Here is a 17,341-nt window from a genome sequence, read left to right as displayed (position 1 = left end):
GCTGTTGTGTTATACATAAAACATCCTATGTGTGAAAGATAAAAACATGAAAAATTTATGTATGTATGTTAGTTAGAGATGTCCAACCACTTGAGTGTTGGTTCTTATAATTTCAAATCCTGGGCCTTGAATACTCATTCACCCAAACATGAAAGTATTACAAAGATTTATTCTAACAGAAATTTTTCATGTGTAAAGTTTTGGATTACTGTGGCTCTTATATTGCTATTTTCATATTTAACTTTACACACACATGCACACGTGTGTGTGTATATGTATATATATATTTTCTGTTATGTGTTTCAGCTCTAAGGCTGTGGCCATGCTGTGGCACTGCCAGAATGACAAGCGAACAGGAACTATGAAGTCTCCTTCATTAGCTTATGGCTGTGTCAGCTGTAAGAAGTAATACTCTCAGAGCTGCATGTTTGTACAACACTGTATAAATTTCTTAGAGCCATTAAAAGGAAGTGTATATATATATATTTTTGCAAACATTTGAATAAATAGACTTGGTGGCATTTAGAACCATATATATAAATAGACAATGCAATATGCATTGAGAAATTGAAGCCACACCCAGAAATATATAAATTGATTAAAACGTATGTATTCACATATGCACATAATAAACAGGTGTGTGTGTGTGTGTGTGTGTGTGTGTGTGTGTGTGTGTAGCTTTTATTAGTTTCAGCTCAAGAGCTGCAACCATTCTGGAGAATGTATCTGACTGTATCAATCTGACTGTCACCTATTGTTGTATGGCACTGGTCTCAGTGCATTGCATTTCCTCATAGTGTAGCTTTTGAATGATGCCCACCCTGCCAGCTAGCAGCTGGACCGGACAACACACCTGGACAGAATGCTAGTCTATCACAGGGTTGTTCGTTTACAGCTAGGTGGAATGGCATAACATGAAATGAAGTGCTTTACTCCAGAACACAAAGTACCACAAAGTCTGGGATTCAAAACCATGATCTTGCAATTATGAGTGCAATTCCCTAACCCGCTATGCTGTGCACCACATACACACACACACACACGTGTATATATGAATTTACAGATTCGATTTCAAATCTCAGGTAGGGCCAAGTGAGGTCCCACATATGCACTTGTTTATTATGCATATACATGAATACATATGTTTATGTAAATCTGCATATTTCTGGGCATGGTCTCTCATTCTCAGTGCACTCCATTTTATTGGTGCTGAGGTCAGCAGAAACAGTTGTAAGCTAATGAAGGTGATTACACTACTCCTCTGCTCTTGTCATTAATCATCATCATCATCATTTAACTTCTGTGTTCCATGCTGACATGGGTTGGATGGTCTGATAGGATCTGCTGGATTGAAGGGCAGCATCATGCTCTAGTGTCTGTTTTCACATGGTTTCTCTGGCTGGATACTTTTCCTAATGCCACTTTACAGGGTGTGCTGGGTGCTTTTTTCATCCACTTTTATTAGTGAGGTAGCTATGCTGTTCAAAAGGCTACACAACTTGAGGGCCAAGGGGCGTCCGTTTGCTAGATGGGGGTTAAAGTATGGGTGAAAGCGGTGAGGTAGAGCAGGTTAGACAGCTATTCACATTTAGGAGAGAGAGTGAGAATGAACTGGCAATGTCTCCAAAGAGGTGAATCATGGAGATGAGGTGTCCTGGTGGCGGCTGAAAGTAGGAGGTGAGTAGTAGGGAGTGGGGTGGTGGTGTGCAAGAATGTATGGTGAGGAAAAGATAGGGGGAAAGGGTGATAGGCAGGTTCTGTAAAGATTGTGTAGGATTGAAGGGTGGAGAGGCTAATGGAATGGTGAGAAGTTGGGGAAGGTAGAAGGATACTAACAACAGGATTGTGATGATGATGATGATACAGTTGATAGTGAGAGGAGAGAGAGAGATGGGTATAGTGCATGAGGGAAGATAATTAAATGGCCCAGTGGTGGATGGAAAGGGTGGCCAATGTAACATGGGTGTAGAGAGCAATATTAATGGATGAAGAAAGGTTAACAAATGAGATGGTTCTGGAGAGTAAGAAAAAGAACAGTGGTAGCAGGAGTTGGGAGAGAACTGCAGTGAGAGATATGAGGAGGAGGAGGAGGAGATTGGTTGAGTGATGTGCTTATTTGGACACACACACACACACACACACACACACACATATATATATATAACATAGATGCGCAGAGCTTCCAGAAATTAGTTCTGCTGTGATGGGCAAATCTTCCCTTAAGTCTTGTATCAGACATCCTGGTTCTTTGTCATCATTTCTTCTCTAAGACTCAACATCCTGAAGTCAACCATCACCACTTCATACCATGTCTTCTTGGGTCTCCCTCATCCATAAGTTCCAGCCACATGTAGGGATCAGCATTTTCTTTATACAGCTTTCCTCATCCATATGCATCCCATTCCCACACCAGTGCAGTCTTCTTTCTTGCTCTCTGCGTCTGATTCCCCTTATTCTCAGCTTCTCTCTCTCCCTCTCTCTCTCTCTCTCTCAACATCTATACTATGTCATTCATGCACACTTGCATTATACATCCAACAGAGCATGCTAGCTTCATTTCTTACCTGTTTTTTCATGTCCACTGTGTCCAAGGCCCATATCTCACTACCCTGCAGCATTGCAGTTCTGACACATGTGTCATACAATCTACCCTTTATTCTGACTACAGTACTTTCAAAGCAGCCACTCCCTTTGCTCCTAGGTAGGTAGCAAAAGCTGTCATCTATTTTTGGAAAGCCATCTAGACATTCAAGGAAGTCATTTTCCAGTGATTTCATAACGAAGCTTATGTCCTCTCATAGTCTGCCTGTGATTCCACTAAATGTGAATCCATCAAGTACAATATATGGAGTTTATTCCTATTCTTTTTCAGCATATCACATAAGGCCATTTCCCTGAAGATACCTGGGTCCTGGCTTCTTTTCTATTTACTAAGACTTTTCATGTCTTTGCTAAGATTACCTTAGGACCTCTTAATTCTAGGTTTAGTTTTCATGCCTGGAATTTCCTTTCTAATTCCCCTAAAGTTTTAGCTATGACATCTAGGTCACAGCCAGTTTTAAACTCTTCAGTGATGGCCTGTAGGACTATGATGAATAGGAACAGACTGAGAATTGAGCCTCAATGGACTTCAACCCTCATACTAAATTCTTCACTGAAGTTGATGGTGACTCTTGTTTTATTAACTGCACCTTTGTACATAACTTGCACAACCTTCACAAGACATTCCTCTCCACCTAGTTTCCTCGGCAATTACCATATACTGAACTTGTTACCATGTCATTTACCTTCCCCATATCAGCAAAGACTTGGAATAAGGGTTTACTCTTAGGCAACTATTTCTCCTGCAGTTACCTCACTAGGAAGATTGCATCTATAGTATTTCTTTCAGACACAAAACCAAACTGCCTTTCTTCTAGATCTATCCTCTCACCAATCATTTGTGTTATTGTTTTTTCACGCATGTGTATGCACACACACACACACACACACACACTACTCTATCTCCTCTGCCTGCAACTTCCTCCCACCTCAATTTCAGTTCATTGTTGAGTCAGAACTTTTAATTCCCTTACTTTTATGAAGTCAGCTGATTTCTATTTTAGAATTTTTTTTTCAAGTCTCTTTTGTCATATTTATGAGGACGAAATGGCACAAAAGGATTTTGGTTGTGTGTGTGTGTGTGAAAGAGAGAAAGGAAATGAGAGGCAATGGAGCTGAGTTTCATTTGAAGCTGAAAAGTGTCAACCAAAATAAAAAGAATGTCATGTTTTTATCTTTACTTTGGGTTATCTGCCTACCCCAGTTCTTCCTTTGCCTCTTTCATTCCCCACCCTCTCTCTCTCTCTCTGCCTACCCATCCTTTGCTTCTCATTCCCTCCTATTCTTTTCTTCCCTCTATTCTCTCTTTTTCATATATAAGGCTGTTGGCTGTGTAGGAGAGCAGTATCCATGACACCACTGTCAACCCCCCACCACCACCATCACCAATGCCATATTGCTGAGATTAATGCTGTTGTTATTCAGTTTGGAAATCTGTGTGCTGCCAGTGTCTGTAAGAAAATAATGTAGTTGTAGATGAAATTCCAAAGCATTCTAGTTCTTGAGAAAGAGATGAGAAAAAGTGTGTTTAGTACAGAGTCTGTGAATCTATGGAGACAGAGGAGGAGGAGGAGGATAAGTGGTAGACCTGAGGGATTACAATACTTGGTTAAAGACACTTTCGTTCCTACCCTTATGAACTACCCTTATGCTTACATTTCAAAATTAGCTTTCAAGATCATCATTCTTCTTCTAAACCCCAAAGAAATAAAGCCATCATATTCTGACTCAGTCTATCTTACAACTGCAACCAAAGTGTCTTTAAGACAAAAGACTGAACAGATCTCGTCAATTTTGCACACAGATTTTTAATTATTCTTTTTGTAACTAGCCAGTTTGGAAATTTGTATACTGGTGTAATTTCTCACACTGAACACAGATTACTTTGAACACTTTTGACAAAATTTCGTATTTTAGAAGTTATTTCATGTTAAAGTTGTCGTATTTGGGTAATCTTAGCCTATCAATGACATGTATTCAGCTGAAGAAAGCTACTGCTGTTTGCAATAGGAATCAAAGAGCAGCAAATTCCAGGTCATCTCTACCAAATGTCACCATTCTGTTCTATTTTATTTTTATTTACTGTCTGTGATACATATTACATGCTTTGTTTATTTTATTTATTTATTTATTTTGCTTTTTTTATTGCCTCTTTGTACAAGTAAAAATGCAAAGGGGCATGTAGTATGCAACACAGGCAGTAAACAAAAATAAAATACAACAGATTGGTGAAAATAATCACAAAATTAACACAGGCAAATGTACAAAGAGGCGATCAAAAAGCAAAACAAAAACAAAATCATATAATATGCAACACAGGTAGTAAACAAAAAAATTTGATAGAACAGAGTGGTGACATTTGGTAGAGATGACCTGGAAGTTGTTGCTCTTCGATTCCTATTGCAAACAGCTGTAGCTTTCTTCAGCTGAATACATGTTGTTGATTGGTTACCCAAATAGGACAACTTTAACATGAAATAACTTCTAAAATATGAAATTTTGTCAAAAATGTTCAAAGTAAACCATGTTCTGGGTGAGAAATTACACAAGTATACAAAGTTTCAAACTGTTTAGTTAAAAAAAATAATTTAAAAATCTGTGAACGAAACTGAAAGGATCCAACTGAACTCAAAGTACCCTGTTTTTCACCCACATGACAAATAATCACAACATCCTATTTTACAGTTTAACTTCATGGCATAGTTTCTGTATCGATACATCTAAATGAAGCTATGAAAACCAACACAGGATCAAATCTTAATGAAAAGCTACCAAGCATGGCATTTTGCTATGCACCATCATTTTGCCAAACAGTACATCATTGTATATCTGCTGTTGGTCAAATAACAGCTAATAGGATTGTGAATAAATATTTTGCCTTCTCAGTTGAAGAGAAGAAAAAGTCGGAATAATTTTTCTCTTTCTGCAACAAAAGCAACAGGGGTTGCAAGGTTTACCCAAGTATATAATAATATGGTATTAGCCTATGAGAGGTTTTTTGCTGTTGAGCTGCAAGTTTGGCCTGTGGTTAGAAGCATTACTGCTGTGTGTTCTAGTTTCTTTTTTTTTTTTTTTTTTTTTTTTTTGCTTAAAATCACATTAAGTAAAATTGTTTTTTTGTTTCTTTTAAAGATTTAAGGGAAACTGAACTGATATTTCTGTCTTGTCAAGTTTCTACATTGGTTCCAGCATCCTGTATCTTTCCTAGTTAAACTGCTTCCAATCTACTGACCATTTCAACTATGACAAATAGTTTTTGAGTGGGTATTGATATTGTAGCTCCTAAGATTTGATTACCCTGTACCCAGTCTTTAAAAAATATCTCTAAAATGCAATATAAAGCAATAAATGGTTAACTACCCTTTCTGTCATTAAACATTCATTTAACAACAAGCTCTTGTGGATCTACGGCTCTAGAAACTAACTTAATTATCCATTGTCTGCCTGAGCGCTGTACACAAGTTTCTTTCATATGTGAATTGCTCTGAGGTGATGTGTTGGAAGGGAAGCAACTACATTGGGCAAAAGTCTTTTAATAACACACAACTATTTAATTAATTTCAGTTAGTCAAAATTTTTGTTGTACAACTACACCCTGCTCACTGATATGGTTCCACTGGAGCTAAAGACTGTTGATAGCTAGTTTTTATAAGTCCTACAGTTTTCTGGGGGGGGTTTTTAAATATAATTTTTATTATATTTCTCTCCTGTTGTTAAAAGATATCCATTTACTTTCTGAAGAAGGACAAATGATGACTGATGATGACAGGTGCAGTGAAAAATCAATCAAGATAAACATAATAAATATGTCTCTTGACATGAAAGAAGGAAAAAAAGAAAACCTTAGGCCTCTAAGCAGTGTGGAACTATATCAGTGACCGAGGTTATAGTTAGGCAATGAAAATTTAGGCAAACAGTTAAATTTACTTCAAATAAATTTGAATTAAATTTAACAGTATTTGTGTGTTAAGATTTACCTGCTGGGGCTAGTAGGAACTGTGCTTTTGTGACCTACAAAAATCTTTCAAATCTTTTCGATGAAAAAAAAATAGGGACCAAGAATAGGTCCTAACCCTTAGGTAATGAATTCAACATAAGCTGAAAATAGCACAAGCTAAAAATGCCTCTCAGTTTTAACTTTCCCCACCCCCATTTTTCTTCCAATAGAAGCAAGTTGAGTGATGTTTCAAAATGCATCCAACCATAACAGAGGCTGTTGAAACTTACATGCAAACTCTCTCTCTCTCTCTCTCTCTCTCTCTCTCTCTCTCTCTCTCTCTCTCTCTCTCTCTCTCTCTCTCTCTCTCTCATATTTCATCTTCTCCCTCTCAAAACTTAAACTTTCATTATCTTTCCAGTGATGGTGGTTTCTTATCTCGGGGGCCATCAACTAGGACTGCTGGAACTTACGCTGCTGATCAAGATACAGTCCCTGAATCTCTATATGATCTTCCTGCATACAATGATGGTTACATGGTAAGTACACATTTCAACTGCATTCGATATTGAATCCCTTTTCTTTTTGGTGGTGGTGGTGGTCCCGTATTCACTTCTTAGCAATCTTCTTCCTATTTTGTCTTCCTCTCAGAACAGTCAAGTCCATAAAGATTTTACTTGTTCATTTCTGCCACATTATCATTATATCTGCACTTAGCGAATCTAGTTTCTTGCACCAGCAGGAAAATCTTCAATTTTTTTTTTCCTTTTGCTATCTACCATAGATTGTTAAATTTTAACCAAGCTAGGAGATTGTTGATGCCCCCCCCCTCTCTCTCTCCATCAGTTTTTGAACTCATCACTCATCTTGCTTCAAGAGGATTTATCTCAAGAAATCACCCTCCTCAAGGATTTTGGTGCACGCATCTCTTCGATTCCTCCTAATATCAATGTTACTTGCACAAAGTTTCATTATTTACTCTCCTGAATTCTGTTAGTCTCTTCATCCATCCATGTTCTTGACTGAACTCTCGTCTATTTTTAGCAATCCTTTACCATCAGTCTCTGCATCATTACCTCTCAACTGTTTGCGGCTTCAATTCTGCTAATTTAAAATAGCAATGTAGATGATTGATATGCCCTTGCTCATCTTTCACCCAACGAAAGCTCATGATCTTAACACAGGCTAACACTTCTTTTGCAGTCAGTTTGTCTGTACAGCAAAGAAAATGACCAACATCTGGAGAAAACTTCAAAGCCTCACCAAGTGGTAGGCATTTTATCCACCATTACAATACATGCTGCAGGATTATTGGAAGACAAAAGCTTTCACCTCCCAAATTTCAGTCAGTTTTTCTGATTCTTTGCTGCTAATGTTGCAGAATCAGTCATTATATGAAAGTAGTGGATCAGCAGAATTGTTAAAGACAAAATACCTTTTGATATTTGCTCCAGTTCTTTACATTTGGAATCAATCTAATCAACTGCTACTCTAATAATGGTGTTGTAGAATCCAAATCTTAACCCCCAGTCATGGTGAGGGGAGAGTTTGGGGACTGATCAAGTGACATATTGTGTGATAAAGCTACATATATGAAGTGGCATACACTGCCATCATTGCAATATTACTTACCTGTGACACCTCCCCCCTACACAGATGCAAAGAGTCTTGAGTTTCTTTGAAAAGAAAGCCTTATAAAAAGGGCATAACAAAAAGCATTCATCTGCGAATACAACTAAATAGCATCACCTCTGAGTAAGTCCATTTAAAGCCAGCATCTTCTCTTTAACTCCATATCTTACCTCTCCAAGCACACAGTTGTCGACCAATATTCTAACTGAATAATATAACCAGTTCCCATAGTGGTCTTTCCCCTACCCTTAGACACAGGTCTCTCAAGCCTGTTTCTATTGTCACCAAACTCAAGGTCTTTCTCTGTTTCTACTTTAATCTATGGAAACACATTTTTGCATCCTATTTCTAACAAGAATATTGTTTCTGATCATTCCATTGCTCTCACTTGTAGCATCTGAAACAGTTGTAAACAATTCTCTCCTTATTCCCTTTCGTATGTTTCCTTCATCAGTCTCTAGTAGAGCCAGCTTTGCCTAAGACTTGGTCACTTGTGTCACAACACCAGTGATCTCACCCTTGAGAATTTGGGTTGGAGCAGTGTTGTTGCCCATGTCTAACATATCAGCCTGCTGTCTGCAATTACCATCCATTTCTCAGGTCTTGGTCCAGAGTCTTAGTAAGGCCCTCTAATCTACATCCTACCAACACTTTTCTCTATCTTTCACCTCACTTTTGTCTCCTACATGTTTCCTTTTATGCATTGACACAACTCATACAACCTTGCATGCTTTTCAAACTTGCCACATACAGGTGTCATCCAAACACATCACAGACACTACACGCTTCATTTGCACACTGACATAAAGGCAACGTTTGGAGACATACTCTACTAAGAATTTGCTAATTGTACAACACCTTCCCTACAATCGGCCCACATATGCACTGGCTATACTCTCCTACTCCTTTAACATCTCCACTGAATTTCTACATCCTTACAGGCTTATTTGATGCCTTTCTTTATCACATCTCTATTGGCCCATCAACTGAACTTAACAGTAAACACCAAATCTTTGTAACCCACTCGAATTCTCACTCTGCCCAGATTTTTCATACGGTAACCAAATTAGGCAAATTTGCACTAAACAACCTTGTCAGTCTGAGAATATCTGCAATGGTTACAGGTACTCTTCCTCTTTCTAAAAATAATGGTGAAGAAATCTAGTATCTATCTCTGTTTCACTATTCTAAATTCAAATGCTGCTGATATTGAGACACTTTCAATATTTTTTCAATTTCTTTAAATTCTTAATCAGTCTTGCATCTTCTAACACTTCTCTACCTCAACGATGATGATGATGATGTTAGCTATTGCCATCTGATTTGTTCTTTGAATTTTCTTTACAATTACGAAATTTGGGATGAATATTCTCTGGATGTGAACTCTTTAATCAGTGCCCTCTTGTTATCATTTTGGTGTATATACTTAAGTTATGAAGACAGGATAAAATGCAACAGTTTAAATGTTACTTATTAAGATTATCAAAAAAAAAATTTTAATAAAACTGTTAAATTGGAAGAATTACTTCCCTTGTTCATTAACTTTAAAATCAGACTTCACTCACCACATTAAACTTGAGTTTATAATGTCAGTGCATCAAAAATCCAAACTATACACACCTTTTGCTTATCCTTTTCACATTTTTTCTTATAAAATAATTTGAGAGTCGTAGTCCTTCCCACGCAGATAAATTCTCAACTCAAGAAATAAGTCCTTTCTTTATTTCCATCATCCAAGGAAAGGGTGCCATTAAGGACTGAATGGTGAAATTGCAGCAAATTCAACTGACATTCCTAATGGAATCAGTGTGATGCTTAATATTTGGCAAAACTTTATGCTTCTTAACCTCTACAATAAAAGTGATCAGCCATATATTGGTTCGGTTGTTGATCCATTTTGCTGCTTGCTTCTTCTGAGATTTAGCCCTCATCTTTGAAGAATGACTGTGAATGGTCCTACTTCAATCTTGCCTGCCTTAAAAGATGATATCCATGCTATAGCTACCTCTACAGTCAGACTCAGTATTAAAAGCAACTTGCTGTAAAGGTAAAAACGACTGTTTGCAGCACATTAAAGGGAACAACAACAGCAGTAAGAACTTAGCAGAAAGACTAAAAGATCACAGCAATCTGCACACAGATCTGGAGAAATATCTCAGTGGTCCCAGAGCTATTGTTGTTTGCCTACTAAACCTTAACAAAACCTGACCTCGACAACAAAGAGTTTCAGATTACTGACAGCACTATGAGAAATATATTAGATGTGATGTCAACTGTGAATAAAAATTGCATTCAAGGATATCCATAAATCAGGTGAATGTCACAGGCTGAAGAGCGACAGGACAATGATGAAGAAGATAGCTGACCGCCAATATTCCAACCATTGCATGTTTGCTTGCACGATTTCCTTTTTATTATCATAAAAGGCAAGTGGGGTAGCAGAACCAGTATAGCATGAAACAAAATAGCCTGTCATATTTAGTCACATGCCTTAACATTTAGAGTTCAAATCCCACTGAAATTGTCTTTGCTTTCATTCTTTCAGAGTCAATAAATAAAAAGAATTTTAAAAACCGTTCTGACACAGATTTAATTTTCTCTCTCTGCTACCAAAACTGAAGCCTTGTACTTATGTTAGAAATTCTAATTTCTTTTAAGGGCCTAGAGACTTTGATCATTTAACAATTCTACATTGTATATGAATATCTCATTTCCAACTAGGCCAGACTGGGGGATAACATTGAAAGAAATAAGGCTTATTAGGGTTGTCTGCATAATGTAATGAGCGGGAAAAAATCTAATTAATTAATAATCATTATGTGGTGGTAATAAGTTCAATAACTAAATATCAATTTAATCTAATCTTGGCAAATATTGGTGACACTGCAAATATGTTGCTGTTCTCCTTGAAGTTGTTTTCATACTTGGTATCATATTATAAGAAAATCCCTATATCAATAAACACAAGTGATATCAAAAACTGGAAATGATGGAAATTGCTTAGGGAAGCTATCGGCTCAAAGAATAAACCCAATTAAAACTAACCTAGTTGAGGTAGAGACTAAAGTAGTGCTAACGAGTCATTGAGTTAATGTTTTCTTTTTCTCACTCCTTAGGTATTAATTAGGATTTTTTTCTTGTCATTACATTATCTTGGCTCTGGCTCAATTTTAAGTTAAGAGCTGAGAAGAATAAGGTGTATTGAGGAAGTGTATCTCGGATTTCCTTGTTGGGTTCTTGAGAAGGTGTAGCTTCATGCCAGAAAATTAAATGAAAATAAAAAAAAAGATTTTATTGTATTTCGAGATGGTCGTTTTTTGGGGGTTTTTTTGCCAAATAAACACACACACTATATATTTTTTCTTCACTCGTTTATTACTGTTCTTATTTTATATTTTAAACTCTTGTCCATTGTCCAAAGATTTGAAATATATAAAAAAGAGATCTTTCTTTTATGTTTTTCTTGTTTTTCGTCTGTTTGAATTGTCTTATATAAGTTTCTTTAAAGTAAAACAGCCTTATCCTTCTGAATATGTTTTGAATATTTGTTTATTTTTATAATTTTTTACCCTTTTCTGCTGATTCACTCCTCATGTTGTCTAGCTATTATTGCTGTTGGTGTTGTTAGGTGGAGAATGACTTTGAAAAAATCCATACTATTCATTAAATGTCCACAATGTAGTTTCAGTATCCAGTAATATGTTACTAATAACAAGAAAGGCATGAACATCACAGTTTCTCACATCTTCATAATAAATATAAGGATATATGCTTATGAAAATATATTTCAAATATTCAAGATTAGAATGTTCAGAAAGGTGGGCTATACTAGGAGAGTGCCCCCCCCACCCACCCCAAAAAAAGAAAACAGTTGATCTCTGTTTTCTATACACAAGTCTCTGTTTTCTATACACAAGTCTCTGTTTTCTATACACAAATCTATACACAAGACTTGGGTATAGAAAACACAGATTGAAAACAAGTGATGTTTGTGTGTGTGTGTGTTCCTTGTGAGTACAAGTCCTTTTGATCGCTGCAACCTTAGATGCCATAATAGCACCTGTTATTGTGTTGTGTTAATTTCTCATACTCAAAATATTTACCAGAAAACTGATACACATACTCAGCTTGATATATTAAAAGAAACAGGTTATTCAATACTACTGACCTGAATCTCAATGACAACCATGTAAATACCAGTCTGCCAGAGTCCAGTGGTGCATGGTAGCAACCTTCAATGAGTCATTGACAGTGTAGGGTCACTGATTGGTCACTATCTCACTGGTTGGTTACCTGATGTTGTAGTCCAGTTGGTTTAAATTAGGATAGCTAGAATACCACATGGTAAGAGCTTTACACCTGCTTTATTTCTCATGTTGTAACCATAGCCTTCTTGTACATTGCAAAAGCTATTAATGTGTTGTCCAACATGTTTGTCTGTTGGAGTCACCAGCCATGATAATGAGGTCACCATCACTTATAGTTGAGGTACTCGGCAGCAGAAGAGTCTCGTGGAAGTGATCCTTCTGTTCTCCCACCCACCTCACCTGTGGTGCTTATGCCAAAATAATGTTACTCTTGTGCTGTCTATGATTAGTCTTAACTTAATTATCCTATCACATACTCTGACTACACCCACTCCACCCTTGCCATCACTATTGCTCACCCAGAAAAGTTTGAACTGCTGTCTTCTACCTGTGAGGAGTTCAGTTGAAGATCCCTGCCTTGTTACCTCTAGCACATGACACACATCCACTCATCTTCGCTCCAGCATCTCCATAAGCTCACTAGGCCTACCTTTCATTGCACCTAAATTTAAAAGTTGCTGCTCTGTTTTGGAATCTACACAAAAGAAGGAGGAGCTGCTTGGTTCTTTGTTGATCAGGGTTTTGCAGCATCTCTACCTGTGGAGAATAAAAGAAGTTCAATTGTGCTTGGCCAGCAGATGGTTTCATTAAAATTGCCATCATTCATTCATTATTTGCTTATTCTCAACATTTGCTGTATATAGTGTATCAAAATCCATAAAAATTTAGTCAGAAAATAAAGTAGAAATAGAGTAGGATTCCAAATGCTCAAACGCAAAGAAGAATACTGTTGTTATATGAGATTGTTATGGCTGTCACTGCTGCTGGAAGGGACCTACTGGCAGGCTTGTTTATCCATGTATGGGGTGATGAGCTGAGACAGAGGCTTGCTACTAACCAAGGAGAAAATGAGAGAGAGAGACTTCTGACATTGGGTATTGGGGTGGGTAACGGTGAGTTCCTTGCGAATAGCCAGGCCTTGTATCTTGAGTGGTGAACAGAAGAACAGGTGTAGGGAGAGAAATATAAACAAGCCAGCAACCGTGATGGAGAGAGAAATAAGGAGCAAAAGCATATATATATAAAATGTGGCTATTATTTGGTAGCCATGATAAAACTCCAAGTTCCAGATGTCAGGGTGGAAACCCACACCGGCACCTCTTCAGTTATCGGGCCATTGAAAAAAATGCTATGAAAATGACCGTTAAACAAAGGGAAATTACTGTGTGATTGACCGCTATTAAGACAAAAGAGCTATTTGAATGACCACTAAGTGAGGGGAGGGAGTAATGGTAAGGGAGTAAAAATGTTCATAGCAATCATGTAAGCGCGCATGTCCATACATACATATGCGCGTTCGCACACCCACGTACATGTGCCTATATGTATATACTCATCCACCCTTACTTGAAACACACAAGCTCACCCACACATTCCGTGCCCCGCCCCCCACCCATGGCAGTGAAACGTGGGCTGTGACTGCGGAGGACATGCCTAGGCTTGAAAGAAATGAAGCTAGCATGATCCGCTGGATGTGTAATGTCAGTGTCCATGACAGAGTGTAAGCGTCCTGAGAGAAATGTTGGGCATAAGAAGCATTGGATGCAGTGTGCAAGAGAGACGATTGCATGGGTACGGTCATGTATTAAGGATGGACGAGGAGAGATGTGTGAAGAAGTGCCACTCCCAAACTGTTGAAGGGATCTGGGGTAGAGGTAGACTCAGGAAGACATGGGACAAGGTGGTCAAGCATGACCTTTGTGCTTTGAGCCTCACAGCGGCTATGATGAAAGACCGAGACCTCTGGAGATATGCTGTGACTTCGAAGACCCGACAAATTAAGTGGGTTCATGGCTTGCAGGACGGCCTGCTGTGCTGACCTTGGATCCTAGAGTGACCTGCTGTTCTTGAGGAGACCTGTTGAGTCAAGTTCGTCAACATCAAAAATTCGAATGGTAATTGTAGTTAAGACATCAGTGCCAGTGACACATAAAAAGCACCGCCTGAACGTAGCAATTACTAGCGTCGCCTGACTGCCGTCCGTGTCCGTGACACCTAAAAGCACCAACTGATCGTGGCCATTTGCCAGCCTGCGCTGGCTCCTGTGCCGGTGGCACGTAAAAAACACCCACTACACTCACAGAGTGGTTGGCGTTAGGAAGGGCATCCAGCTGTAGAAACACTGCCAAATCAGATTGGAGCCTGGTGCAGCCTCCATCTCCATGGCTTACCAGACCCCGGTCGAACCGTCCAACCCATGCTAGCATGGAAAACGGATGTTAAATGATGATGATGATATATATATATATACATATACATATATATATATATATACATATACATATATATATATATATATATACATATACATATATATATACATATATATACATATACATATATATATATATATATATATACATATATATATATATATATACATACATATATATATATATACATATATACATACATACATATATATACATATATATATATATATATATATATACATACATATATATACATACATACATATATATATATATATATATATATATATAAAACTTAGATAAACTTAGATATGTTTCGACCAGAGATTGGTCCAGGCCATGTCTAACTTAATAGCACCACCTGATAGGATTATTCGAATCCTGTTTAAGTCAAGTTTTGTTTAAGTCAAGTTTTGTTCAAGTAGTGAGTTCTTGTTGGGTGAGTTGTATCCAATTATGGGTGGCTTATCTGGTATTCTTTGAAGGAATCTATCCAGACTCTGTTTAAAGTTGATGGGATCCTTTTCCTCTTTGATCTCCCTCGGGACAATGTTAAATAGGGCAGGGCCTGTTGAGGAAAAGAAATTATGTTGCAGTGTACATGTATGTTGTGATCTTGAATTGGGCAGGGGACGTATAGCCCGTGGTCCAAGTCTTGGATGAACCTTGAAGCTAATGTTTAGGTCGTTTGGGCAAAGTTGGCGGTATATTTTCCACATCGTACAAATGATGTACCGCTCACGGCGACGCTGGAGGGAGTAAAGTTTCAAGGCTTTAAGGCGATCCCAATAATCGAGAGCAGCCATGCCTTCAATTTGTTTAGTGAGAGCCCTCTGGGGTGACTCAATTCTGGAGATGTTTTGTCTTGTGTGAGGAGACCACAGTGGGCAGCAGTATTCAAGGTGTGGCCGTACAAAGGAGGAAAAAAGTGGTATGATGACACCTTGTTCTCTGGACCGGAAAGTTCTTAAGATCCAGGAACTCATCCTACGAGCTATATCGACCTTCTTGTTAATGTGTGCACTCCACTCCAACTGAGATCGTCATCAACAATTACACCCAGGTCTCTGATATTGTTAGAGGCTGTGAGCGGTTCCCCTGAAGGAAGAGAGTATGGTTGTTTTAGTGAGGGTATTATATATATATATATATATATATATATATATGCATATATATATATATATATATATGCATATATATATTTAAAATAATCCAAGGAAAATAGGGATGAAAAGCATCCAATCTTTTGCTGGCTCCACAGTTAAATACCCAATCTTGCAGAGAAAAATAACTTGACAAATTACATGGGTATATATTAAATTATATAAATGAATAGAAAATGGAGATGTATAACAATTGACAATTCAAAAATTAAAATTTTAAATTTATTAGCATCATAGTATATATTATATTATATTCTTATAATAATATAAGGATATAGTTAGTTTCATTCACAAAATGAGTCCCCTTTAATTTTGTTCAGATTGCTTCCAATTCTGGTGCATGGATGCCACTTTGAATTTTGATTATGATCAACCAATTACTTTATCTCATAAATTAAAGAATCTGATGTCATTTGGAATGAAAGTTGACAAATTTGGGTAATTTTAGCCAATCAGCAGACAGTGAGGCACTTACAGCTTGTTACCATGACAGCCGCATAATTTACTTCACCCACCTGTTTTATTTTAATAAAAATTCATATTTATCAATTAGAATTTTATTATAGATATTTTCCATCAATTGTCTTCATATTTTACATATTTTTCATATACAACAAAAGTTGTTTGTGATGTTCATACAGTTTCTTGGCATTATGAAAGTGAATGGAAAATGTGAACTTAGTACACAACCGCACACCTACACTTCAAGCACAATACTGACAAAGCATCGATGACTCATCGACTCAGTATTGCAAAATTCAGGCACTCATTGACTCAGATAGCTGGATTTATGATCTCACTAGATTAATTCTATTCATAATCATTCAAATAAGGAGTATTTCTTAAACCCTTTGCTTCACATTTCAACAGCTTAACTGAAATTTAGTCCACGTAACAGGAACTGAGAAGGATATCGTGGAACAGAGAAACTGTGGGTGTTACAGATAGTTTGACATTATTTTTGAATTCTGCATGCAAAAACATACAAGATACGGGTATTCTTTTTCTTGGGACAAATTCTTTGTTGACCAGTGTTATTCTTATTATAATTTACAAATCCAAGCATGAAAGCATTACTCAACTTTGAAGTTTTCAGACACACATACACATATATATTAACGATGTACAGAAATACATGTCAGGTATACATGATACTGAAATACGCATAAAGTAAACACATGCAGACAAATACATTAATATAACAAATTTGAAAAAAATAATTAAAACATACAATCAATGAAGAGACAAAAGAAACAGTAAGATGATACCTGTTGATTTTATTGGGTATTTCTGTTTATTTAGAAACCTACAATGAACAGGTCAGTTGACACCACTCCACTAAATGCAGGAAATTTCTGTCTTGCTATTAGCTAAAAATAGTTTTTCTTTTTTTTTTTCTTTTTTTTTTTTAACCTCTGTAACCTTTTC

At 37.2% G+C, this 17,341-nt stretch overlaps 1 protein-coding gene across 9 annotated transcripts in view; it reads left to right on the top strand.

Moving 5' to 3' along the window:
- The window catches only part of LOC115215691 (tyrosine-protein phosphatase non-receptor type 4), a 603,270-nt gene that overhangs the window by 461,197 nt on the left and 124,732 nt on the right, over positions 1 to 17,341 (top strand). For all 9 annotated transcript variants that reach the window (XR_005000546.1, XM_029784972.2, XM_036505713.1 and 6 more), the window contains one exon: positions 6,960 to 7,077. Coding sequence is in view for 8 of the 9 variants with exons in the window: in XM_029784972.2 (XP_029640832.1) it covers positions 6,960 to 7,077 (118 nt within the window). In the remaining variant the exon portion in view is untranslated. The remainder of the gene's footprint in view (positions 1 to 6,959; positions 7,078 to 17,341) is intronic.

The sequence above is a fragment of the Octopus sinensis genome, linkage group LG9, assembly GCF_006345805.1.
Source record: "Octopus sinensis linkage group LG9, ASM634580v1, whole genome shotgun sequence".
Lineage (NCBI taxonomy): Eukaryota > Metazoa > Mollusca > Cephalopoda > Octopoda > Octopodidae > Octopus > Octopus sinensis.
This window is presented reverse-complemented; position numbering and strand designations above follow the sequence as displayed.